Raw genomic sequence first — 26428 nt, 5'->3', positions numbered from 1 at the left:
TTTTCCCGGACCGGGACACGAACCCGTGTCCCCTGCATCAGCAGGCGGACTCTCAACCACTGCGCCACCAGGGAAGCCCTCGGAGGTCTTTTGTGTGTGTGTGTGTGGTATGCGGGCCTCTCACTGCTGTGGCCTCTCCCGTTGCGGAGCACAGGCTCCGGACGCGCAGGTTCAGCGGCCATGGCTCACGGGCCCAGCCGCTCCACGGCATGACGAATCTTCCCGGACCGGGGCCTGAACCCGCGTCCCCTGCATCGGTAGGCAGACTCCCAACCACTGCGCCACCAGGGAAGCCCGTCAGAGGTCTTTTTTGATCAATACATTATCGCACGTGTGTGAGAACTCTCAAATGTGTTATTCTACAAATGGCATTATAATTAATAGAAATTTACCAAAATAAATAATGGAGTCAATTTTCTTAAAGCACCGTATCCATTCATTACAGATATGAAAAAATGGAGTAAGCACAGAGGTGTAAACGGGTGGTTAAGTCAGGTACTGACTTTTTTCCCCTATGCTGCTCCGTCAAGTTTAAGCATTTGGAATTCAAAAATTGTGTTAAACCCTTTACAGAATTGGAAGAAGTAGCTTTTCAGACCGTGAAGTGAGTAACTGACCAGTTGTTAATATCTCATATCTTAGGCTACCTTTTTTATCCGTCTTGCGCGGGTCTTCCAAGAGCCGAACTGCCAAGGTTCCCAACCAAGTTCCAGGCCGCCGAAGCACTTCCGGTCCTCGGCCCGGAGGCGAGCGGATAAGGAGCCTGCCACGCATGCGCGCCCAGGCGATGCTTCTGCGGAACGCCCCGCCTCCTTACGTCCCCTCCAACCTCGCTAGAACGGCAACCGGCGGGAGTTTTTCAAAATGGGAGCGCGGAGGCGCCGCCCAGGCCTCGGAAGGTGCCCGGGAGACCTTTCGGTGGCTGTGGTGTCGTCGCCGGGAGCGGCGGCCTAGAGAGCCGAGCCTGATGGACGCCAAGACACGCTGCCTACTTGGAGCGCTGCCTCGAAAGGACTGCGTAAAGGGAGTTAATCCAGGGAGCACGGACCGCGGCCTGGAAATATGGCGACCTGCATCGGGGAGAAGATCGAGGTGAAAAGACTCGGCAGTCCTCAGTAGGGCGGGTGGGAGTCGGAGTGCCGGGACTCGTCGAGACCCTGGCAGGAAGGGGATAGAGCGCAGCTAACGGCTGCAGGTTGGACGCCGGAGTACTTTGGGAGGGTCCCAACCGCCGGGGGCCCGGCTGTTCGAGGGCGGAGCGGACCGCCCCTCTGAGACGCGGGGGCGGTGGGACAGGTGTGTTGCTCGCGGCCCCGCCCTTCTGTCCCTAGACACCGCGGCTTCATGTCAGCGATCCCGCCGGAGCTGCCGCGTTAGAGCAGGGCAAGGCTATCTTCCCCTTCTCCAAGGGGATGGCGGTTACCTCCGGCGGGAGTTGCGGCGGGATTCCGTTCAGGGCCTTAGCTTTCGGGGGCAGGCTGGGGGTGGGACGAGGATGCTGAGGCTACGCTGAGGCTGAGGAACCAGACCATTAGGGTGCTCTATCCAGAGACCAGCCTGGAAGCTCAGAGACCCGCAAGGCGTCAACATGCTGTCCACCCCAGACACCTGCTGTATCGAGGTGTGATACCTGCTTGAATTTTGAATGCAAATTCTCCTCCCGATCCATTTTAGCCTATTTTTTCCAGCCCCTTCCTATTTTTTCTTCCTTTCTGCGTCGAAAATCATTACACGTATTCTTTAATTTTAACTTTTAAGGATTTTAAAGTTGGAAATCTTCTTGGTAAAGGATCATTTGCTGGTGTCTATAGAGCTGAGTCCATTCACACTGGTTTGGAAGTTGCAATCAAAATGGTAAGAATATGTTAATCAGTTTCTCACTTCTACTTTGCAAGTAACTAGAGAGGTTTGCTACTTGAGATGTTAGAAACTCCTTACCTGCCAGCCTTTTCTTTATGCTGTAAAAAACCCATTGCTTAGGCAGAAGACAGTAGTTCCAACAGTTAAACTTAAGGATCTCTTAGGAGATCCTTAACCATGCTTAAGTAAGTGTTCTGTCTTTACTCATGTTCATTAGATTTGGTATCTGTTCTAATTATATGTACTTAGAGTAATTGGTAGCAGTCAAAGAACAAATAATTTGTTTATAATAAGAAGAATACACTGTGCATAATTCTGTATTACACTGTAAAAAGCTAAAATACTATTCTTGATTGTTAGAAGTCAGTCTAATAGGGGTAACATAAGGAAATTAAGAAACACCTAAACCAGTAGGAAAAGGGAAGATTTGTTTTAAAGCTTTGCTAAATTTTATTTGTTATTATCATAGATATGATGGTTGAGCTATTAAATTCTTTAAGTTGGTAGAGTGTATTAGAATGCATTGGGCAAGTTTATTGAATGTCCACCCTGTCAAGCACTTTGCTAGGTGCATGGGGAAAATAGACAACGAAATAAATTGATCTCAAAAAGAAGATAAAAGGACTTCAGAATATTTTATAGTATACTTTCTCTTTTCAAAGTTAACATGACAACTTCACATTTGAAAGTTTATCATCAACATTTAAACCTCTCATGTTATTTTTAGATAGATAAGAAAGCCATGTACAAAGCTGGAATGGTACAGAGAGTCCAAAGTGAGGTGAAAATACATTGCCAATTGAAACATCCTTCTATCTTGGAGGTAAGATACAAATTTTATAAAAGTGGCCAAGGGCATTGAATTTTTCTGTATTATAATTTATTATGCCCTTTTACATTTCAGCTGTATAACTATTTTGAAGATAACAATTATGTGTACCTAGTATTAGAAATGTGCCATAATGGAGAAATGAACAGGTATCTAAAAAACAGAAGAAAACCATTCTCAGAAAATGAAGGTAGGCTGTGCTTCTTTTTTTCTTTCTTTCATTTTTCTTAAAAAAAATTGTTTTTGGAAAATACAAATTTTACTCTTTGTAGTTTTGAAGAATGTACTGTTTTATAATTTTTAGTAAAACTGTTTCAATTATTACTTTGGGCTATAAAAAGAGATTTTTGCCCCCCAAGTTAAGAAAGTTGTTAATTCATATAAATAATTCAGGCATTACAGAAATAAAGTAGAAGAAGAAATTTGCTATCCATCTTTTGCCAAAACAACATTTTAAATTAAGTCATTGGTCACAGTTGAATGTGTATCTTTTCAAATTTAGAAAAAGCTTTTTAGGATGCTGTTGATGACTATAAAGTAGTTTCTAAGTCAAACACAGTACCTGTTGAAACCATTTATTATAGAAAATGTCAAACACTTAAGTTAAGACAGTAATATAATGAGCCCCTATGAACTTACCACTGAGCTTCCAAAACTATCAACTCATTGTTTCATCTGTACCCTTCTTATTCCCCCAATTCCTCAGAGTATATTGAAGCAAATCATAGACATCTTTTTATCTTTAAACAATGCAGACTTTAAAAAAAAAACAAAAAACATAAGCACAAAGTCACTATCACACCTAATAATTCCTTACTGTCAAACACATTGTCAGTTTCAGCTTCCCCAGTTTCTTATAAGTAACTTTTTTTACAGTTCAGATCAGGATCAAGTAAGGTCCGTATATCATCACACAAATGATTGTTTTCAAATTATCTTACCCTGCTAACTGACATTGCAGGCTAAGATGGAAAGCTAAGAAAGGTGGTTGCTGATAGGCTTTTTGTCCATTTGATCTATATTTAACCCATTTGGAAAACAATTTGGTCATATGTGTTAAGAGTTAAGGAAATGTTCATATCCTTAGACTGAAAATAAGAACATAATACATAATAAGAAAATAAATTCATATACATATTGATGATGAGTACTGCATTTTTCATAATACTGTATAATAGTAAGGCCTTCTTAAATAAGACAACTTGCAAAAGATAGGAAGGAAATGAATTAGCAATTTGATTAATTAAAATTAAGAATGTGTATGACAAAGGATACTGTCAACAAATTTAAAAGTTAAAGATAGGAAGAAAATATTTGTATAACAAATGGCTGTCCAATTAATATTTAAAATATAAGGCATGCCTTAAAAGAAAGGCATGCCTTAAAAGAAAAGGCATGCCTTAAAAGAAAAGATAATTGTATAGGAAAATGGACAGGGGATGTAAGCAGACTGTTTACAGAAGAGAAAGTATAATTGGCCAATAAACATACGAAAAGATGCTCAAAATCAGTAGTAATCATAAGAATGCCAACTAAAATAACAAGTACCATTTTTTTACCCATTGGATTGAGACTACCTAATTTCAACAAGGATATGCTTGAAAATAACAGCCTTTTGGAGGGCGATTGGCAAGGTATTAAAATACTAAATTTTATCTTTGAACCCAGTGATTCTACTTCTTGAATTTACCATAATGAAGCACCCCATTTATATGCACAAGAAAACAAGCATGTACAAGAATGTTTATTGCTATATTTTTTTATAATCTTGAAATGACCCAAATATTAATCAATAGCAATTTAATAAGATGGAGATCTATGTGTACTGACATAGAAATATCTCCAAGAAATATTGTGAAGTGGCAAAAAAAAGTAATAAACTATATTTTTATACCATTTTTATATTTTAAAAACATTTATTACAGTGTATTTCTATAGATTTAAGTGTACATAAGCACATGGAAGAAAAGTTTAAAAGAATATGTATAAACTGTTAATAGTGACTACTTTTTAGGAGGGTTTGGGAGGACATCAAAGGAAATTCAGCTTGCTTTTCTTTTTTTGTCTTTTTTACAATTTGAATTATTTATGAATTGTTTAATTATAAATATTTTCTCTTTCTATGGACTTCTGGTTACCCTAGTTAACTCTGGTCACTCCCAGTTCCTAATAAAATTAAGCTTCCCTTAACTGTATTTAGAAAACTCATTAGTTGGAAAGGACAGAGTTTAAAAGGAGTGCCTAGTTGTCTTAATAGGAATTACTAAACAATATTATGAAATTATCAGAGTGGTATTTTGGCTGGTAAAACTAAGCTACAAACCAGTTTACTAATTGTCATACTGGCATATGTACTTGGGTTTCATAATGTATTCTAAATACTGAATCTTCAGATTTTCTAAATTGTAAGTTTTAATTTTTGCATTCTAATAGCTCGACACTTCATGCACCAGATCATCACAGGAATGCTGTATCTCCATTCTCATGGTATATTACACCGGGACCTCACACTTTCTAACCTCTTACTTACGCATAATATGAACATCAAGATCGCTGATTTTGGGCTGGCCACTCAATTGAAAATGCCACACGAAAAGCACTATACTTTATGTGGAACTCCTAATTACATTTCCCCAGAAATTGCAACTCGAAGTGCACATGGACTTGAATCTGATATTTGGTCCTTGGGCTGTATGTTTTATACGTTAATTATTGGAAGACCACCTTTTGACACTGACACCATCAAGAACACATTAAATAAAGTTGTATTGGCAGATTATGAAATGCCAACTTTTTTGTCAAGAGAAGCCAAGGACCTTATTCACCAGTTACTTCGTAGAAATCCAGCAGATCGTTTAAGTCTGTCTTCAGTATTAGACCATCCTTTTATGTCCCGAAATTCTTCAACAAAAAGTAAAGATTTAGGAACTGTAGAAGACTCGATTGATAGTGGACATGCCACAATTTCTACTGCAATTACGGCTTCTTCCAGTACCAGTATGAGTGGTAGTTTATTTGACAGAAGAAGACTTTTGATTGACCAGCCACTCCCAAATAAAATGACTATATTTCCAAAGAATAAAAATTCAAGTGATTTTTCTTCTTCAGGAGATGGAAGCAGCCTTTATACTCAGTGGGGAAATCAAGAACAAGAAACCAGTAATAGTGGAAGGGGAAGAGCAATCCAAGAGGCAGAAGAAAGGCCACATTCTCGATACCTTCGTAGAGCCCATTCCTCTGATAGATCTGGCATCTCTAATAGTCAGTCGCGAGCGAAAACGTATACAATGGAACGATGTTACTCAGCAGAAATGCTTTCAAAATCCAAAAGATCAGGAGTAGATGAAAATGAAGAAAGATACTCATCCACAAACAGCAATGCTAATATTCTTCACTTCTTTAAAGAAAAGACATCCAATGGTTCTGGATCTTTTGAAAGACCTGATAACAGTCAAGCACTGTAAGAATAATTCTATCAAAAAGCATTTTACTTTTCAATAAACATTGTATTAGCACAAACATGAAGCTGCATCTAACTAAGGGTTACCTTTTTTCTAACCTTGTCAGATATTCCTGGGGCACTTTTAACTATGACTTCTGTTTTTTAATAGGAAGAGAATCAGAATGATGATTTTGAATTGTGGTTAAGAATCTCTTAAAATGAGTGTATGTGCTCATGAATGTATTTGTAGTATGTGTTTAATACTTGGGAATTTCTAGTGTCATTTTAAATTTTATATGAAGCAGGTCTCCAGTGCAATGTATCATATATTAAACATGTCTGATTCCTAAAGTACTCTTAACAGTAACTGTACACACACACACACACACACACAAATAGAGAAAGAGAAGTTGACCCTAAGTGATGAGTAATCATATTGACTGCTTCTCACATGAAGACAAGTTTTTAGTGACTAGTGTTTTTCTTTTTCTGATCTTTGATTTTTATGTTTAAATTAAAAGAGGACAGTAGCCATATAGAAATGTTGTCACAGTGCCATGGGCATTTTGGCATGGGAATTTAGCTTCATAGGCACAATTTAGTTATGCAAATGTTGGGTTCTAAAGTTAATGTAAAAATTTTTAGGTATTCATATCAGAAGAGAGCTCCCTTTTTTAGTGTTTTTTTATCTTAAAAGGTTTCTACCTTTTAATTTTTTATTAGTTTATGGGAAATTTTTTTTCTTTGTTTAGCTCCAATCATCTTTGTCCAAAAAATGGAAAAACTCCTTTTCCATTTCCAGACCAGACAGCTCAGACTGAAATGGTGCAACAGTGGTTTGGGAATCTGCAAATAAATGGTGAGTTTTTAATGGACTATTTAATAAAAAGTTAATGACTTGGCCACTTACCAAGCATTGCAGTTTTCTATTTGGGTTTTCTTAAGAAAATAGTACATTTTCAATAAACTGTTACAATAATAGTAATAATTACTGTTAACACAGTTTGAGTATTTACTGTATCAGCCACTGTCCTTAATGCTTAACATATATTATCAACTTATTAATAATTCTCACAAAAACCATATGAGGAAGATACTATTATTAGCCCTGTCTTATAAATGAGGAAATAGTAGTACGCAAAGTTTAATTTGCCAAGCTGCACTGTCCATAAATACAAGAGAGAGGAGTCTAACCCAAGCAGTCTGGCTCAGAGACTTTACTCTTAACCCCTCCACTCTTGCAGCCTCTCTGTAATAAGTACCTACTATCAGTGCCTATAAAATAATCAAAAGATGGTTGACTTTATTTTTAAGTAGAAGGTGATGTGGACCATCATAGTGTACCAATGGGACCTCACATACACTAAAATACACAGCTACTAAAACCTAAATATTTTTAAACAGCTTTCATCCAAGTCATTATTTATAGATACAGAGTCTGAAAGTTAAACATTTCTCATTATTGAACATGACATTCACAGAAGGTGGGTTGGAAAATAATGATGGAAGAAAGAGAATAAAAAACATATGGAGAGGAGGAGAGAATTTTTTACTAAGTGTCATGTTACCTCAGACAAGTGCGTAATATGGCTGTAATTTAAGCAGAGAGTTGTTATGTCACCTCAAGAGTCTATTTTTTTCATGTATATTATTTTCAAGGGCCCAAAAGAGAATTAATCTTCTCATGTGTACTTGTTAAAGATGATAATTCAAGTTTATGTTTTTTAAAACTACAGATCTTGCACTTAACCTTCTATTGTGTTTATAGATACTTTTATTTGGTAAACATGGACATGTCTGAAGTAACTTTGTTTATAATACTCTAGTAGTGCTGCTACAATTTTAAAGTATATTATTTGATGTAGGATATTTTCTGTCATAATGGGAGTTATGGAGGGAGGCACTTAAAAGTTATTTAAGGGGAAAGCTGAGATATAGATTTTTGTAGTTTAGCATTAGAAAAATTGCCTTACAAAGTTTTATATAGTCTAATTATTTTAAGGGCTTTAAAAAAAACAATGTTCCCATGTGAACTCTAAAACTATATAAAATTTAAATGGATAAAGTTCAAGAACTGTTTTAGAAATGTGGGTACAAATACATTTATAATATTAAGTATTAATAATAAACCTATTTCATATATTTTAGAGTGTTTTGGTTTTAGTTGCATATTTTGTAAGTAAAGATGAAATAGTCCTTAGCTTAAAGAGAGTGAATTTACATGTTATGTAGAATGATTACCTGGGAACTCCTCTCAAATCTATTATTTGTTGCAGCATTGGCAGTTGCTTTAGTATTATAGGTGACCCTAGGTGACTAGTTTTTGCTTTGATTGAAACATTAATTTCATATTAATATCTTTTGTTTCTTAGTCTTAGACTAAAGGTATTCCTTTGCAGTCTGGCTTAAAATGTCCTTTTAAAGTCACTATTTTATTATGCCATATCTTTTTGTTGTTTTTTTTTTTTGGCCGAGCCGTGCAGCTTGTGGTATCTTATTTCCCCAACCAGGGATTGAACCTGGGCCCTTGGCAGTGAAAGCGCCAAATCCTAACCACTAGACCACCAGGGAATTCCCTTATGCCGTATCTTAAACTGAAAAATTACAAGGTTTTTTTTAAAACTAGATTTCTTTTGTTCCTCAGGAAAAAAAAATGCTATTGTAACCAGCATGACATTGTTTTGTGTAGACTTGACTTTTTAATTATTCACTAAATTGCTTTATTCTATGTATATTATAGCTCATTTAAGAGAAACTACTGAATGCAACGGCATTAGCCCAAACAGAGATTTCCAGGGCCATCCAGATTTGCAGGACACATCAAGAAATGCCTGGACTGATACAAGAGCCAAAAAGAGCCCTGATGCTTCTGATAATGCGCATTCTGCAAAACAGTTGAATACCATGAAATATATGACTGCATTTCACAGTAAACCTGAGATAATTCAACAAGAATCTATTTTTGGCTTAGATCCTTCTTCCGAACAAAGCAAGACGAGGGGTGTGGAGCCACCATTGGGTTATCAGAAACATACATTACGAAGCATTACATCTCCTTTGACTGCTTACAGGTTAAAACCAATCAGACAGAAAACGAAGAAGGCTGTGGTATGTCTATTATTTTTCTAAATCACTGGATGATATTTTCCTTGAGTATATGGTTTCTGGTATCAAACATAATAATATCTTCTCAGTTCCCTATAATGTCCCTGTATTTTTGATACGTACTTGATAAACTCACTTAAAAGAGACTGGGTATTTATGGAAAAATAGCTATTGTTTCCTTCTGGGTACTTTAAGAATGGTGAATTGATAGTAATTTTTGAATTTTAAATTATTGATAATGAAAAACATTTAAAAGTAATACTGGCTAAATACTGTGTTAAATATTATCCACAATCCTAATAACTAAGTTAATATTTAATACTATCTTTTGCTTTTGTTTTCATTGTTTCTACATTTAATCTAGTCTCAAAAAGATAAACTAGAAAATATCACTTTTTTTAACATCTGAAACTATTTAAAGAAAAGGAGTATGCACAAAATTAAGTATAGCATTTTTTTTTAAATGTCATGTGTGCATTGGGAATGGTGATTTTGATTTTTTAATTCTGTCTTCATCCTGTTTGTCCCTGTTTTCCCTTTCACCCAGTCTTGCCTTTATTTGGCGTGCTATTGTCTTTTCAAGCCCTTAAATTCTCCACCCTACCTTCTGCTTTCTTTCTGTTCACTGGTTATCATTTCACACTTCATTATACCTTCTTTCCTTTGCTCCTTATGTTTCACAGTTGTGCTGAAATACACCTGTGGTCTAGACAATTGCAGTGAAGCGGCTATTTGAATTTGATTTTTACTTTAATTTTTGTTTCTGCCATGGTTAAGTACTTTTCTCTTAACTAATATGTATGTCAGAACTGTTCTGGTAAATAAGAGAATTGTTACTGATTTTAGTTTTGTTTTTTTTTTAGGTGAGCATACTTGATTCAGAGGAGGTATGTGTGGAGCTTCTAAAGGAGTATGCATCTCAAGAATATGTGAAAGAAGTTCTTCATATATCTAGTGATGGAAATATGGTAATGTGGATTTCCTTTATTATCTTGCAGCTTCATCACTTAAGCATTTATTATTCCATTCGTTCTATAATATTTAAAAAACAATTTTAGTCGCTTTTCCTGATATGATAGTATCTCTGGAATTCAAAAACTAAAATAGTATACTACATACCTTTAAATAAATTAGTGTGGTGTAAAAAATAATTATAACCAGGAACAAAATCTAAACTTTAGGCTTAAGTTTAAAAAGCAAAAAAATTACTTTTAGAGAATATTTAGCATTTTCAATAAAAATAATATACATGTGAGCTCTTTTTATAATTTTAGTAACAAAATATAGTGCTCTAACTTAATGGCATCTAATCAGAATTCTTAAAAATTTTTTGCCAGATCACTATTTATTATCCAAATGACGGAAGAGGTTTTCCTCTTGCAGATAGACCGCCCTCACCTACTGACAACATCAGTAGGTACAGTTTTGACAATTTACCAGGTATGTAAATTTACCAGGGAATAAGTTTAGATAATGGATTTATATATACATAAACTCTATACTGTGGGTATCATAAATTGTAAATATTTTGGCTTCAGTTGGGATGCAGGTTATGTTCTTATAACTTTATATCTGGTGAGATGTGCTATACCTTACTAATCCAATATTTAGTCATATTCTGTGTTATAATGGTATTTTATTGTTTACTTAAGTAAAAACTAACTCTAGAATATTAGTCATGTGTCACACAAATATAATTTGTACACTTGTATAGTTACAATTTGTCTAGAATCATGTTAAAAATTCAACATGAAGTATCTGGTTTTTGACTTTTGAAATCATTACTGTGCTACATAATGATCACTTGTAATTGTGGTTAACCAAATTTGGCTCCCGGTTTAGCTTCTGGATATCATGAATTGGGAAATTAACTACTGAGTAGTAAGACTTCCCTAAGGTAACTTAGAAGCAAATAAGAGAACCTATCTAATCTAACTCTGTTAGAAATTAAGACACATAGGCAAGACTATCAAATATTATAAATGACCCATAGTTACAGGGAACTGCTAAAATTTACTACTCTATGTTTTACTAATATAAAAAGTGCTACATTTCTTTTCCTAAAGTCATTTGGTTCTGATATCTCAGGTAGAACTCTTTTCATTTCATTTATTAAAACTTTCCTGGAGTCATTATCTTACTTTTAATAAGGAGTCAGTGATTCAAAGTAAGAGATTTTTAAAATAATCATGAGACTGGGACTTTCCTGGCGGTCCAGTGGTTAAGACTTCACCTTCCAACGCAGGGGGTGCGGGTTCTATCCCCTGGTCGAGGAGCTAAGATCTCACATGCCTCATGGCCAAAAAACCAAAACAGAACAGAAGCAATGTTGCAACGAATTCAATAAAGACTTTAAAAATGGTCCACGTCAAAAAAATCTTTAATAAATAATCATGATACTAATCATCAGATTTTGTTATATACTTCTTAGGAATTTTATTATACTGTCTTTAGTTTTCATTAAAATAGTACACTTAACATCTCTAAAATATTTTTATTTGGGTAATGGAACTGTTAGCTTTGGGTAATGGGATTATTAACTTTCGACTTGAATTTTTGAGGAAGAGTAGAAATAAATGTTAGACTGTTATGGAATTTATGTCAACACTTTATTCCCTAATGTTAGGTAACTTTTTTGTTTTCTCTCCCTAGAAAAGTACTGGCGAAAATATCAATATGCTTCCAGATTTGTGCAGCTTGTAAGATCTAAATCTCCCAAAATCACTTATTTTACAAGATATGCTAAATGTGTTTTGATGGAGAATTCCCCTGGTGCTGATTTTGAGGTTTGGTTTTATGATGGTAAGTGCCATTTAGAAATGGTAATTTTTTTCCCTTTAGTTTGTAACTTAGTAGTTGTGGGGTTTTTTGTAAATTCAACACAATGAGATTTATTTATTTATTTTATTTATGGCTGCGCTGCATGGCTTGCGGGGTCTCAAAGCTCTGAATCCTAACCACTAGACCACCAGGGAACTCCCCAACACAGCGAGGTGTGTGTGTGTGTGTGTGTGTGTGTGTGTGTGTGTGTGTGTGTATCCATACATAAAAATTATACAGCACAGTATACTATATGTCAAATGTTAATCAAAATTTATATATACTTGCTTGTAAACAATTTATTTTCTAATACGTATATTAATTCTCTTTCCCCTTTTGGCTCCAGTTTAACAACATTCTGATTGATATTATAAAAAAATAACATGAAATAAACAATATCCTGTTTCTTACTAGAAATTTAAATGGACACATACCAAATTTTTAGGATAATAAATATCACAAAAGGATAAGGCTGAATCAGAGAATTTTATTTTCTAAATCTATAAAGATGTTTACTTTTTAATCTGTAAAGTTTCCTCCTTTAAGGGACACATAGTACATACACTCACACAGTACACATAATTATAGCTGTCCTTCACTTATGTTTTTGTATGAGAGTAGTGGTTTTTTAAAAATATAAAAGTATCAAACTTAAGCCAGTTATATGCGGAAAAGAAAAATGGCCTATATTTTTTGAATACTACTTTGAGAGCCTCATTTTATTAATGGCCAATAAGTGAATATAAATGTTACCTTGATCTGGGAGTCATGTACTGGGGTATGATAATGAATATAAATCTAGTAATATTTAAAGAAATAATAAAGGGTTTTCTGCTTAATTTTTAAGGAGCAAAGATACACAAAACAGAAGATTTAATTCAGGTGATCGAAAAGACTGGCAAATCTTACACCTTAAAAGGTGAAAGTGAAGTTAATAGCTTGAAAGAGGAAATAAAAATGTATATGAACCATGCTAATGAGGTATGTACCGACTTTTAGTAGGTTTTTTCTTACCAATTAATAATAATACAAATGACATACATGAAGTAATGACAGAAAGCACTCTTTTGAAATAGGGCCACCGTATTTGTTTAGCACTGGAATCCATAATTTCAGAAGAGGAAAAGAAAAGTGGAAGTGCTCCCTTTTTCCCAATAATTGTAGGAAGGTAAATGTTTGAAAATTTATTAAATATGGCTAAAATGTGTAGAAATTTTTTTTTAAAAAACAGTTTAATGTTTACATTATGAACATTCTTTTGTTTTCTATAAATTGAAAGCTTTAAAAGAATGTATTTGACATATCTTTCTCCTTCAGAAAACCTAGTAGTACTAGTTCACCTAAGGCCTTAACACCTCCTTCTGTGGATCCAAACTACCCAATGAGAGAGACACCATCTCTGAAGAGAATGATCATAAATAGTGCAGCTTCTCCAAAACAGGCACCAATACTTAATCCTTCTGTAAGTAAATATATGTCACTTCTGTACTTTAAACTCTTCAATGATTGCCTAATGTCCTTGATATCAAACTAAAACACCCTACTGTGGCCTTACTATCACCTACCTACTTTTCCAGTCTCATCCTGAGCTACCCAACACTCTCTGTGCCTAGTTCCTTGATTAAGCCAAACTCTCAGGGCCTTTTCACATGCTCTTCACTTGACCTGGAACTCTTTTCCTGAACCTCTTAATGGCTAATTCTTTCTCATCTTTCAGGACTCAGTTTAAATATTACCTCAGCAAGGCCTAACCTGACTCCTCTGGGAAAAAGCTAAATATATTAACATATATATTGTTTTATTTTTACTAGTAAAATATCATTCACTGCCTTAATATCCATGATAGAATCATGGTTAAACAAACTTATATTTTTACTCAATGAACTATCATGCCAATAAAAACTATATAGCAATGTAGTAAAATGCAAGATTAAAGAAATAGATCTCTGTTTGTGTATATGGGTATGTGTGTATTCACACACACAAACATATATACTATAATTGAAGCTATGAAAAATTATACCTTGGGAAAAGAAGACAAAAGAAATCTACCAAAATCAAAACAGTAGCTCTGTGATTTTTTTTCCTGTTTTATACTTTTCCAATTTTCTGTAATGTGATTGTATTTTTTTTAATTTTGTCTTTGAAAAATTAATTTAAGATAATGAAAATCTGGTCATCATCTACTTTTGCTGAAGTTGGCTTATTAGAATGCTAAGGAATAATATCTTTCTTTCTTTTATTGTTTGTAGATGGTTACAAATGAAGGACTTGGCCTTGCAAGTGCAGCTTCTGGAACTAACAGCTCTCCTAGTAGTCTAAAAGATTGTCTCCCTAAATCAGCACAACTTTTCAAGTCTGTTTTTGTGAAAAATGTTGGTTGGGCTACACAGGTGAGAAGTTAGATTTCTCTTTGCAAGACAGTTTTTACACTTTTTGCATTGATTATATCATTAATAATTTTCACATTTTTTTATTTGTATACAGATGGAAAGCTCTAGATATTGTTGATAACATATTGCCTGCTAGGGCCTAGGTGACCTGTTCTTGCCTTTTTTTTTTTTAATTAATTAATTAATTTTTGGCTGTGTTGGGTCTTCATTTCTGTGTGAGGGCTTTCTCTAGTTGCGGCAAGTGGGGGCCACTCTTCATCGCGATGCGTGGGCCTCTCACTATCGCGGCCTCTCATTGCGGAGCACAGACTCCAGACGCACAGGCTCAGTAGTTGTGGCTCACGGGCCTAGTTGCTCCGCGGCATGTGGGATCTTCCCAGATCAGGGCTCGAACCCGTGTCCCCAGCAGTGGCAGGCAGATTCTCAACCACTGCGCCACCAGGGGAGCCCTTGCCATTTGTTTTTAAAGTAGAGGTCATGATGATGGCTAAACATTAGGATTTGAGAATGCCCAGGGCATCGTAAGTTTTAGAAAGTATTTGTAATCTATATTAATAGAGTAATTTTTATTTGGCAGAAAAGAATTTTTGCATTTAAAAATTAGGTCTACATTGAGTTTCAAACTTAAAGAATTTTATGTAGGTGTAAACTTAGATTTGTATATTTTCTGAAAGCTTGAACTTTGGAGATGTTTGAGCACAGCACATGTAATTTTTGAAGTAAAATATAGCCTAGTCCTTTATGGAGGGTAGGAAATATCGGGAAGGGAACTCAGCATTTGTTGAGTACATGCTATGTGGTACAATGTTTTCCACATACATTGTCTCATTTCCCAAAATAAAACCTAGTAAAGTTGATGTTATCTCCTTTCATAGATAGTAAAATTATGGCTCATAATGGATGGTTGACTTGCATATTCCTAGTTTGCAGAATCTGGATGTAAACCCAGGTCTATTTGATTCCAGTGTCCATGTCTTCTCTGTACTCTGTTTGGAGTGGCACATTGTAAACATCAGTGACTAAAGAAACCAATTTCAAAAGCAAAGATGTAACATTCTCAAGCAGAATAGAAATTCTTTTGGCCTAAGAACAAAGAACAGAGGGAAATTCTAATTTAAGAAAGTGTTGCTTGGTTATTTCCTAAATCTCTTCTTGGTTAGAAATACTATGGGAAAGGAAAAAAAAAAGGTTGCTCAGATATCCTAGTGGAAATGAATGGGAAACAGGATTTATGTAGAATAATTTTAATTTATGATGCCCTATCCATTAAAGGAATAATCTGAAAAAGATATGAATATTCTCAAATGTTACTACCATCACAGCCCCAAATTTGTAGTTACCTGAAGGGTTGTTTTCTTTTTAAACTATATGAAAATCCTTTTAAACATGAGTACCTTTTAAGAACTTCATATCCTCTGTAGTAATTTTGCTTGCTTATTACTTTCTAGTTAACTAGTGGAGCTGTGTGGGTTCAGTTTAATGATGGGTCCCAGTTGGTCGTGCAAGCAGGAGTGTCTTCTATTAGTTATACATCTCCAGATGGTCAAACAACTAGGTAAGTTCTTAAAATACTGGTTGAGATTCAGCTCTTTGCTCTAATTTTGTTTTATCTATATGATGAAATAAATGACATAATAAAGTTACTATTTTCATGTTGACAAAGTTCATATTATTATTTAAACTGTTAAATATTCATAGCAGCTCATATAGTCTAATGCATATTTTATGAGTATTTACAGGAATGCAGGGTAATTGGTATGGATTATCCACTCCAAGTGGTTAGACTCCTTTAGCCTTCTTATTCCTTCAGTCTAACTAGGTTGGCCCTTTTCATAAGTAATGGACTTCTAAGTTCAAATATACTTAGACAATTTACATAAAAGAACATAGAAACAAGGAAGCTTTCTTTTAAAAGGTAACCAGATTATTTTTCCCAAATGAAAGGCTGTATCCCCTGATCTAATGTAAAGTGATTAATGTTAAAAGACTTTTTTGAATGTATATATTCATTCTAAATGAGGATGTATGCCAGGCTAATAAGTATGCTAACAAGGAGGATCTGGGAATAGTAACAATAAGCAGTAGTTTGGTCTGCACATTTCAAACCATAACTTACTGAAAAGAGGTAGGGTGCCGACAGTGCCAGTACAAACACGCTACTTTATGAAAAGTGCATATTGTAGAGAAAATACTTGGTACAAATATAACTTGTGGATATCTACCAACTGCTTTTGTGTGTATATATGCAGTACCATCATTTAAAGAACTCATAAAGTGAGAGGTTTTGTTAAATCAGCTCTTTCAAATGATCCAGAAAGTGGACAGATACAGATATAAAATGGGTAGAACCCATGTTCAGAAGATAAAAGTTCAGATTTTACTTGATATGGTCATTTGGAAATTTTTAATATTTAATAGAAATGTATTTATAATGTGTTTAGCTTAGTATTTTCTTTAAATTAGGGTCTTCAATTTAATGAAGAATCCAGATTTTCAGCTTGCTTTAGAAATTATAAAGTCTGTTCAAGTTTTTTGACCTAATTTTCTTTTTATTATTTAAATACATTTAGAAATTGATCTATTTTAAAAGGAAACAGGGACTTCCCTGGCAGTCCAGTGGTTAAGACTTCACCTTCCAGTGCAGAGGGCTGTAGGTTCAATCCCTGGTCGGGGAGCTGGGATCTCACATACCTCGCAGCCAAAGAATAAAAACATAAAACAGAAGCAGTGTTGTAGCAAATTCAATAAAGACTTTAAAAAAAATGGTCCACATCAAAACAATCTTTAAAAAATAAGTAAAGGAAACAAATTGAGTATGCTTAATTTAAGTATCTAATAATTTTGTATGATCTCTCTGAAGTGCCTTTGCCATTGAAGAATTACTGAAAAATATAATGTGACTTTTGGTACTCTTACAAACCAAGTGACTAAGTTATAATTTTATCTTTTTCTCTTTTGCTTCACTTAGGTATGGAGAAAATGAAAAATTACCAGAATACATCAGACAGAAATTACAGTGTCTTTCTTCCATCCTTTTGATGTTTTCTAATCCAACTCCTAGTCTTCATTGATTAAAGCTCCTTTTAGATATATATATGTTTAATAAATAACGTTTTTGTTGGCTTTCAAGTAAAGTGACTTTTTTCATTTTAAAAAACTTCTTCAGAAAGCCTTTCTATAAAAGAGAATTTTAATCTATACCATAACAGATGTATTCTAATGAGAGAACAAAGCAGAATGAAACTTGAGTCACTTACAAAATGTGGTCGTAGACTAAAATAGGACACCTAACTTTGCTCTTAGAACATATACTCCTAAAATTACTGTGTTGACATATTTGTATTGAACAATCTTTTAAAGCAAAAATATAAATGGTGTGTGGTATATTTGTGCTTCTATTTTTTTCCCTACTTCTTAGACATGTTAAGAATCATGGACAAAACATGCTGGAGTTTCTGAATTTTGAACATGTAAATAATGTGTATTTATGTTACAAGTAACATATGTAAACATGTATATTTGTTTTATATTTATTTTTGTAGCACTAGTTTGTGATGAAACATTTCTGAAAATGCATTTTATTAAAAAATAATAAATACAGTGTTACTTTATCTTTTGATTTATTTAATTAAATACTTAATTTAGGGACTTCCCTGGTGGTGCAGTGGTTAAGAACCCACCTGCCAATGCAGGGGACATGGGGTTCAATCCCTGGTCCGTGAAGATCCCACATGCTGCAGAGCAACTAAGCCCGTTCACCACAACTACCGAGCCTGCGCTCTAGAGCCCACAAGCTACAACTACTGAGCCCACGTGCTGCAACTGCTGAAGCCTGCACGCCTAGAGCCCGTGCTCTGCAACGAGAGAAGCCACCGCAATGAGAAGCCCGCACACCGCAACGAGTAGTAGCCCCCGCTTGCTGCAACTAGAGAAAGCCTGCGTGCAGCAATGAAGACCCAACGCAGCCAAAAGTTTTTTTTAAAAAAGAAAAATATATAATTTAAAATAATTTACATAGTAAACTCATTTTTAGTTTTTTTGCCTGTTTAAGACCCAATTAAATTTTTTAAATTAATTTTTCAAATGGTAAGTACATTGTTTCTCTACCTTCATCTGAAAATATCTGTATATTTTAATGATAAACATTTTAACACTGAAGACCTCAACAATGCAATTAACTAACATGAGGAAAAAGAATATTTGATAGGGGGACAGCAATTAATGAAATACTCAAGGTAAAATAGGAATAGAATGAAACTACTTAAATATAAAGACTGTTAATGCTTCCTGCTGATTTTTATAATCAGAGAAATATTGGAGCCAATTCCATTAAATAGTCAGGAATACCCAATGTCACAATTATTCAGCATTGTTTTGGAGGTTGTTAACAACGGCAATGAGAAGAAAAATAATAATTTGTAACATAAGTTGCACAGTTAATAAGAAAAAGACAACCCAATAAAAAAATAGGCAAAAGATATGAACAGATAATTCACAAAGGAGAAAATCCATATAATGAATCAAAATCCATATAATATACTCAACCACATCTGTAGTCGGAGAAATACAAGATTAAAACAAAAATCATTTCCCTTTATGAAAGATTCGTAAAAAATAATAATAGTGGTACAATGAGCAGGGCTTTCTCAGGTGGTGTTGATTACGGTGTAAATGATAAAGCAATTTGGCAATATCTATTAGAATTATTTTAATACATAGGTAATCCAACTTTGGGGAGGAAAATTATGTAAACCCTTCTCTTAGGGATAAAAATATGATTAGAAGAAAGAATTTCCTCTTAAAAATGGAAATAATTAAAGGAAGTCCTAGCTTAATTTTGAAAGCTAAAGACTCAAATACATTTTGCTTTGACAGAATTTAGGTGTATTTTTTTTATCATCTCCTTAATAAGTCTTAATGTATCTATGTTTCAGGTATTTCTCTTATATATACAATACAGCTGAATTTTTTCAATCCAATGTAATAAGCTCTGTAGTCTACTTTGTTTACATTTATTATCATTTCTGATTTATTTTCACTGTTTGTCATTACAGTTCTATTGCATTTACTTCCCATCTTATTCTGTTTTCTACTAACCATACTTCTTTGCTTTTATTTTCCTTTCCTCCCTTCTTTCACGTTGAATTTCCTTTTCATATGCATATTTAAATTTTCTTTCAGCAGATTTTTCTTGAATTAAAGTTTTTAGAATTTGTTCTGTTTCATTGCTTTTGGTTTTCTTCTTCAAGGACTTCTGCTATATGTATGTTAAATCACCTGTGCCTAATTTTTATATCCATCACTTTCTCCACATCATTTTTTTCTCTGTTATTTTAATTTTCCTCCATCTTTAATTTCCCTTAAGAAGTTATCTATGGCATCTTATTTACTCTTGTGTTCCTTCTAATTTGTTCTTCATGTCTGAAATTATTTTTTAAGTTTTGTATTCTTTCCTGAGCTCGGCCAGCAATATTTTCATACCTTCCTATTATCTTCTCTAGTTCATTGGGAAATTTTCCCATTTCTCAGTTTTTCAAATTACGATGTTATTTTTTAATCTTTCCATTACTTCGTAATTTCTTTCATCTCATTTTATAATACATTCTGTTTTTATCTGTTTTATGGGCATATCTGTCTGGCATGCCTTTGTTGTCTATGACAACATTAGTTCAACTGCACTCTTCCTGTTTCTCCTCAGTATTTATTCCAGTAAATGGCATCTGCATCACTAGCTGTTCATGTCAGAATCCTGGAACTCATTCTTAACACCTTCTTTTACCTCATCTAATCACCAGTTAATCCAAGTCTACCTCTAAAATATATTTTACATGCTTTAAATTCCCAATTCCACTGTCAGTTCCCTAATTCAAGTCACCAGCATCACTCATCTGAACTACTGCAATAGCCTCCTGCTCGTCTCTAAACATCTACTCTTGCCTCCTGTATGAGTCAGGGTTTTTACTTGCAAACATCAAAATCTAACCTAGTTAGTTTACACAGAGAATATATTTATTAAAGGATATCAGCTCACAGACCCTCAAGGAGGGAAAGAGATTCAGGCTTTGCAGCTAAAAACAATGGCTGAATCATAATGTAGGAGCTTCCCCAGAAGAAGACATCCTAACAACGCTGCTCAGCACAGATCCCACAGCCATGCTGATGAAGCTAGGGGACTAGGTTCTGGGAGCTCTGACGGCTTTCTCGAGAATTTAGCCACTGACCTTGCTCCCTCACTAAAGTAAGTTTTGCTTATATTGCTCACTTCCTCCTTTTGCTCAGTTCCTTATGAAGTTTCACATTGGAGGAGTGTACTGGCAGAGCCAGAAACACAAGCTCATGGCCTGGCTGCAAAGGTAGAGAGAACGAATGCATTTTGGCTTCTATCTAAAAGGAGAGGCTCAATGTGAGAAATTCTCCAAATGTAGAAGGGTCTGCAGGAAGTGAAGAGTGGTCACATACATGATAAATGTCCTCCACATCCATTCCAATTCATACTTCACACTGCAGCCAGCTCATTCTAAAATACACAGCTGATTATGTTATTAACTTACGTTAAATTAATTGTGGAAATTTAAAAACAGAAGTACAGATATACCAGGATAAGGAACCTCCATGTGTCTCCCACCCAACTTCAACAAATATTTTGCCAATCCTGTTACATCTCTCTTACTGATATCCTTCCCCCACTGGAGTATTTTGAGGCAAATCCCAGAAATCATATAATTTCTATCATAAACTCTTTAGTACCTTTAACAGATAAGGAGCTTTTAAAAGCATAACCAATAACACACATCTCAGAATTTACAGTAATTCCTTAATATTTAATGGTGAGTCCAGTTTCAAATTTCTCCAGTTACCTCAAAAATACCCTTTTACATTTGACTTAAAACAAGATCCAAAATAAGATCTATATAATGCATTTGATTTATATATCTCTGAAGTTTCTTTTCATCTATGACTGCTGATCTCTCAACTTTTATTTTTTCCACGGCATTTTTTTTTTAATTTTAAGAAACTGGACCATTTGTCTATAGAATATATCATCTTCTGGGCTTAGATGATTACTTCCTAGAGGTGGCTTTTAGTTGTATCTTTCGTATTTCCTATAAACTGGTAGTTTACATCTACAGGCTTGATTAGATTCTGACTCAATGTTTTTTGGCAGGAACACTTTCATAGGTGGTGCTGAGTACTTGCTGCATCAAATCAGGAGGCACGTAACGCTTACCCACTTTTAATGATGTTAAGAGTGATCAGTGCGTTCAGGTGTTGGCTTCATCCATCCTTTGGAAAGTTCCTCAATAATCTTCCACCTCACTAGTTTTATCATTCACTGATGAATGGTGCCCATATCTATAATATTATTTCACTAAAGGATGCTAGATGGGGGTTTTTCTAATTCTATTATTCCCTTGTATTTATTAGCTTGGATTATTCTATAGGAAATAACTTTCCCTCATCAATATTTTATTACCCTGAAGTTTAGATACAGGAAAGGCAGAAGAGAAGCTTAAGTCTTTATTTCCTGGTTTTTAGAGTAAAGAGTTAAAGCCCTGGCAACCTCCAAAGGTGACCAGTGTGTTTCTTACTTTTAATATCATTATGAACTCACAGATTTTCACACATTCGATGTGTTTAAATTGGCTGCAGATATTATTCTTCTCAATGCTTTAATTGTCCCATTTTTGGCTAGTATAAGTCCCTTTATTTGATTCCTGGGTCCTTTTGGCAAGACAAGCCACAAAATGGAGAATGCCTAAAAATAAAGTCAAACAGAGGTACACGATGAAATATATCACCTCATGCTTGTTAAAATGGCTATCAAAAAGATACAAATAACAACTGTTTGCAAGTATGTAGACAAAGGGAACCCTCATGTCCTGTTGCTAGGAATGTAAATTGGTGTAGCCACCATGGAAAACAGTATAGAGGGTCCTCAAAAAATTAAGAACTACCATGTGATCCAGCAATTCCACTTCTGGGTATATATCCAAAGAAGATGAAGGCAGGATCTCAAAGAGATATCTGCACTCTCATGTTCATTGCAGCATTATTCACAACAGCCAAGATATGATGCACAACCTAGGTGTCCATCAACAGATGAATGGATAAGGAAAATGTAAGTAAGTGTGTGTGTATGAATATTATTCGGCCATAAGAAAGGAGACCCTGCCATTTGTGACAAGATGGATGGACCCTGAGGGCATTATGCTAAGTGAAGTAAGTCAGAAAGAAAGGGACAAATACTATATGATATGACTTGTATGTGGAATCTAAAAGAGACAAACTATTAGAGGCAGAGAGTGGAATGACAGTTGCCAGTGGCTAGGCTGTGAAGGAAATGGGGAGATGTTGGTCAAAGAGTATAAACTTCCTGTTATAAGATGAATAAGTTCTAGGGATCTATTGTACAGCATGGTGATTATAGTTAATAACACTGTATTATATACTTAAAAGTTGCTAAGAGAGTAGATAGATCTTAAATGTTCGCACCACGAAAAAAGAAACAGTAATTATGTGATATGATGGAGGTGTTACCTAATGCTATGGTGGTTATCATTTTGCAATACGTAAGTATCAAATCAATATGTTGTACACCTTAAACGTATACAATGTCATATGTCAATTATATGTCGATAAAGCTGGAAAAAAACAAATGACAAAGGGAAAAGATAACCATCTACAAACCAAGGAGAGGCCTCAGAAAAAAACCAACCCTGCTGACAACTTGATCTCAAGCCTTCTAGCTTCCAGAACTATGAAAAATAAATTTTTGTTATTCAAGCCACCCCCCCAAAAAAAGGTACAACAAACAACATAAAGTGCAAATTATAGTGTTTACTCTTAGATTTGAAATATTTATAACTTAGAGTAGGAAACATTTGGAAAAGTATTTAGAAATATTTTTGCATTTTTGGATAATACTGATTATCCATATAGATAGTTCTGTACTAGTCCCTTTTAGCAGCATTCAACTTATGTGAGGTAGTAAAGTGTACATAATGTGATTTAGCCAATTTCTAGTAAACTCGCTAAACTGTTAGATTACAGCTATTTTACCTCAGATTTATTAGCCTGCCTATATTGGGGCTGTCGGGCTTATCCAAATTTAAAATTCTGCAGTTCTGAGTAGCTATGCAGACACAGATTGAAAACCGTTGGGTCTTCCCTACCACTACTGAGAGAGAAAAAATAAATAAGGTAATAGTTTTTCTCTAGAATTTAAGGGAATTAGAAAATGCCAATAATTTTAAGTTTGCTGTTCAGTATATGTATACAACAACACATATCTGGCTTATGTTTCTAAAGTGAATTATTTATTAGGACTTGAAAGAAAAAAGTAGTTATCTGTACTACAGGTAGCAAAATCCATCTTGATCTCTTAATCCTCTTTATTGCTCAAATATGAGCATTATTCATACATATCCATTAACTTAGGGGTTAATTAGTAAGATCCTGAACTAAAATAAGACGGAAAGTGTAGTATTAAAAATCATGACTTATAGAAGCTAAGGGAGGATGGCAGGCATGGTAAGTATAAAATTTAAGTCATGATTTTACTTCATAAGGAAAACTTTATAATAACAGAAAATGCATTTTTTAATAAATAAAAAGGAGATAGCTATGAATAAAAGTACCTCTATTAGGTAAAAGATTTCTATAATTTCATTCTATTACAGGTAATTCATACAGAACTCTCCTTATGATTTCACTGCATATTCTCTTGTTATTTTAATGACGCCTCTGCAGTTTGACTTAAGAGTATAACTTCACATTTATAGACCACTGTCTATTCACTCATGACTTTATGCCACCCCCCAAAAAATGTCATATGAAGACTACTTCTTTTTTGAGATAAGGAAACTATGATCCAGAATTTTTATATTATCTTGCTATTCATAATTACACACAGAATTTCCTATTTTATTCAATATATGTTCTTGTTATTCAACATATGCAATATCTACAACCTGACTTTAGGAAACTGACTCTTAGCAATCATCTAGCAGAGCCTTAAAAGAGAAAGTTCCACACAGCAAGTACTTTCCACCACAGTCTTAGCTAGGTTATTCTTGAATCCTTCCATGCCTTACAGAAAAAGCAATGAGTCTTCTGTAAACCACACCCAGGAGTGTGATGGTGAGCACCACCATTCCACACACCAGGCTGAAAGCCCATCGTGGACCCCAGGCAGCGTACACTTGGCTGATGAAGACAGGTCCAAGGATCCGTGCTGCACTTCCAGACGCTGTTAACCAGCCCATGTACATACCCTGTTGGGGGAGAAGCAAACTGACACTCAGGTGTAGTTATTTTAAAAGCAAGGATGATGCTAATATTACCAAACTATGACAAACACGAGAATCACTTCCTCTGTTATTTTTAAATTAAAGTACCTCTCTATAAATACAGCAAATAATGAGCAATAAACTTATTTGATATACTGTTTAGGAAAATAAAAGTGTAAAAGAACGAACACTTTCTGCTGAAATGATTCATAAGTTTACTTTTTAAGGCTACTATTTATTCTGTACTTGCTATTTTCCAGACACTGTGTCAGGTGCTCTACATATATTGTTTCCAACGTTCACAAATTTCTATGATTGGTATTATCCCCACTTAACAAATGTGGAAGCTAAAGCTCAGAAAATTCAAATAACTTATCCAAGAGCTATGAAGCCCTGTTTGGCTGACTCCACTGTATTAATTTCCACTATACCACAATGTCACTGCTCCAACTACTGTATCCAAAACTATAGCCCATACAATATACCCAGGAACGCGCAATGCAGCATTACTTTTAATATCCTCCGATTGTAAATAACCTGTCAAGCGTGGATTAAGTAAATAAACTATGGTACATTTAATAAATGGAATGCTAAACAGTTGCTTAAAAGACTATGGTCTTATACAGAATAAGATCTTATAACAAGAATAACATCTCTATACACATTGACATGGAAAGGCGGCCACGGTATATTAAGGGGAAAAAAAATCCAAGATGTAAAAAAGGTTTATATACATGACATATAATTCATTTTATCTTTTTTTAAAAAGGCATGAGGGTGGATATGTTTGAAAAGGCATAAAAAATATTGTGACGTGTACAAATGAAGTAAACAGTGGTTGACTTTAGTGTGATGGAGGTAAGGAGAGCCTTCCTTTTCTGCTATATACATTTCAAATTACTTGAATTTTGTTACAACCATCATGTATTGTTTTTGTAATTAATATGCTTTTATTCTTGATTTTGAAAATGTGAAAATATAACTTTATAGATTAAAAAACCCAGAAATTACCAAAATGTTTTACCTATTATTATAGCTTTAATACACTGATGTTAAAATTTTTTTCTTTGCTTTATTTCAATAAACATTAATTTCTACCTTGAAAATGTAAAACTATCAATTTAATTTTTATAAAGAACAAGATACTATTTTCATTTTGTTGCCATTTAAATAACTGCTACTAAAAAGAAAAGTCAGAAGTAAAACCTGGAAATAAGCTAAATATACAATAATAGGAAAATGACTGAATAAATGATGGTACATACATAAGATGGAATATGTCTCCATTAAAAATAATTCCCTAAAAGAAAATTAAATGTCATGGGAGAATATTTACAGCGTATTGTTATATTTCTTTAAAAAAAGCAGATTACAGGGACTTCCCTGGTAGCACAGTGGTTAAGAATCTGCCTGCCAATGCAGGGGACACGGGTTCGAGCCCTGGTCCCGGAAGATCCCACGTGCCACGGAGCAACTAAGCCCATGCGCTGCAACTACTGAGCCTGCGCTCTAAAGCCTGTGAGCCACAACTACTGAGCCCACGTGCCTAGATCCCGTGCTCCACAACAGGAGAAGCCATCCAGTGAGAAGCCCGCACACCACAACCAAGAGTAGCCCCCGCTCGCAGCAACTAGAGAAAGCCCACGCAACAAAGACCCAACACAACCAAAAACAAATACAGAATGGTCAC

The 26428-nt window shown here is 34.7% G+C and overlaps 2 protein-coding genes across 9 annotated transcripts in view; one reads left to right on the top strand and one right to left on the bottom strand.

Annotated features, from left to right (window-relative positions):
- Positions 1-836: 836 nt before the first annotated feature.
- On the top strand, positions 837-18054 carry PLK4 (polo like kinase 4). 2 transcript variants are annotated; one of them, XM_022556944.3, is made up of 16 exons: positions 837-1092; positions 1759-1854; positions 2588-2683; positions 2765-2879; positions 5123-6149; positions 6884-6990; positions 9103-9239; positions 10100-10204; positions 10574-10676; positions 11889-12038; positions 12904-13037; positions 13133-13224; positions 13374-13518; positions 14309-14449; positions 15898-16004; positions 17418-18054. In XM_022556944.3, exons 1-16 carry the CDS (start codon positions 1063-1065, stop codon positions 17518-17520), a joined length of 2688 nt encoding a protein of 895 aa, XP_022412652.1. In that variant the 5' UTR covers positions 837-1062; the 3' UTR covers positions 17521-18054. The 2 variants fall into 2 exon arrangements, with proteins under 2 accessions (XP_022412652.1, XP_022412650.1); XM_022556942.3 differs by having other exon boundaries at positions 8872-9239.
- Positions 18055-18721: 667 nt separating this feature from the next.
- The window catches only part of MFSD8 (major facilitator superfamily domain containing 8), a 45468-nt gene continuing 37761 nt past the window's right edge, over positions 18722-26428 (bottom strand). For 5 of the 7 annotated variants that reach the window (XM_089911517.1, XM_089911518.1, XM_022556923.2 and 2 more), the window contains 2 exons: positions 24544-24723; positions 18722-22205 (listed from right to left, as the gene is read on the bottom strand). In XM_089911517.1, the coding sequence (XP_089767643.1) occupies positions 22068-22205; positions 24544-24723 (318 nt within the window). In that variant the 3' untranslated portion in view covers positions 18722-22067. Of the gene's footprint in view, positions 24724-26428 lie in introns of all 7 variants that reach the window. The other 2 variants (XM_022556922.3, XM_022556921.3) reach the window with 2 other exon arrangements.

The sequence above is a fragment of the Delphinapterus leucas genome, chromosome 5 (genome assembly GCF_059928025.1).
Source record: "Delphinapterus leucas isolate spDelLeu-1000000601 "Yukka" chromosome 5, BTC_Dleu_Yukka2, whole genome shotgun sequence".
Lineage (NCBI taxonomy): Eukaryota > Metazoa > Chordata > Mammalia > Artiodactyla > Monodontidae > Delphinapterus > Delphinapterus leucas.
This window is presented reverse-complemented; position numbering and strand designations above follow the sequence as displayed.

What these genes read in the sequence shown, in the direction of transcription:
- PLK4 (XM_022556942.3), top strand. Translation starts at nt 1,063, where the DNA reads ATGGCGACCTGCATCGGGGAGAAGATCGAG. An exon ending in AACATCCTTCTATCTTGGAG is followed by an intron (nt 2,684 to 2,764) that starts GTAAGATACAAA and finishes TTTACATTTCAG; the next exon opens with CTGTATAACTATTTTGAAGA. An exon ending in CCTGATAACAGTCAAGCACT is followed by an intron (nt 6,150 to 6,883) that starts GTAAGAATAATT and finishes TTCTTTGTTTAG; the next exon opens with CTCCAATCATCTTTGTCCAA.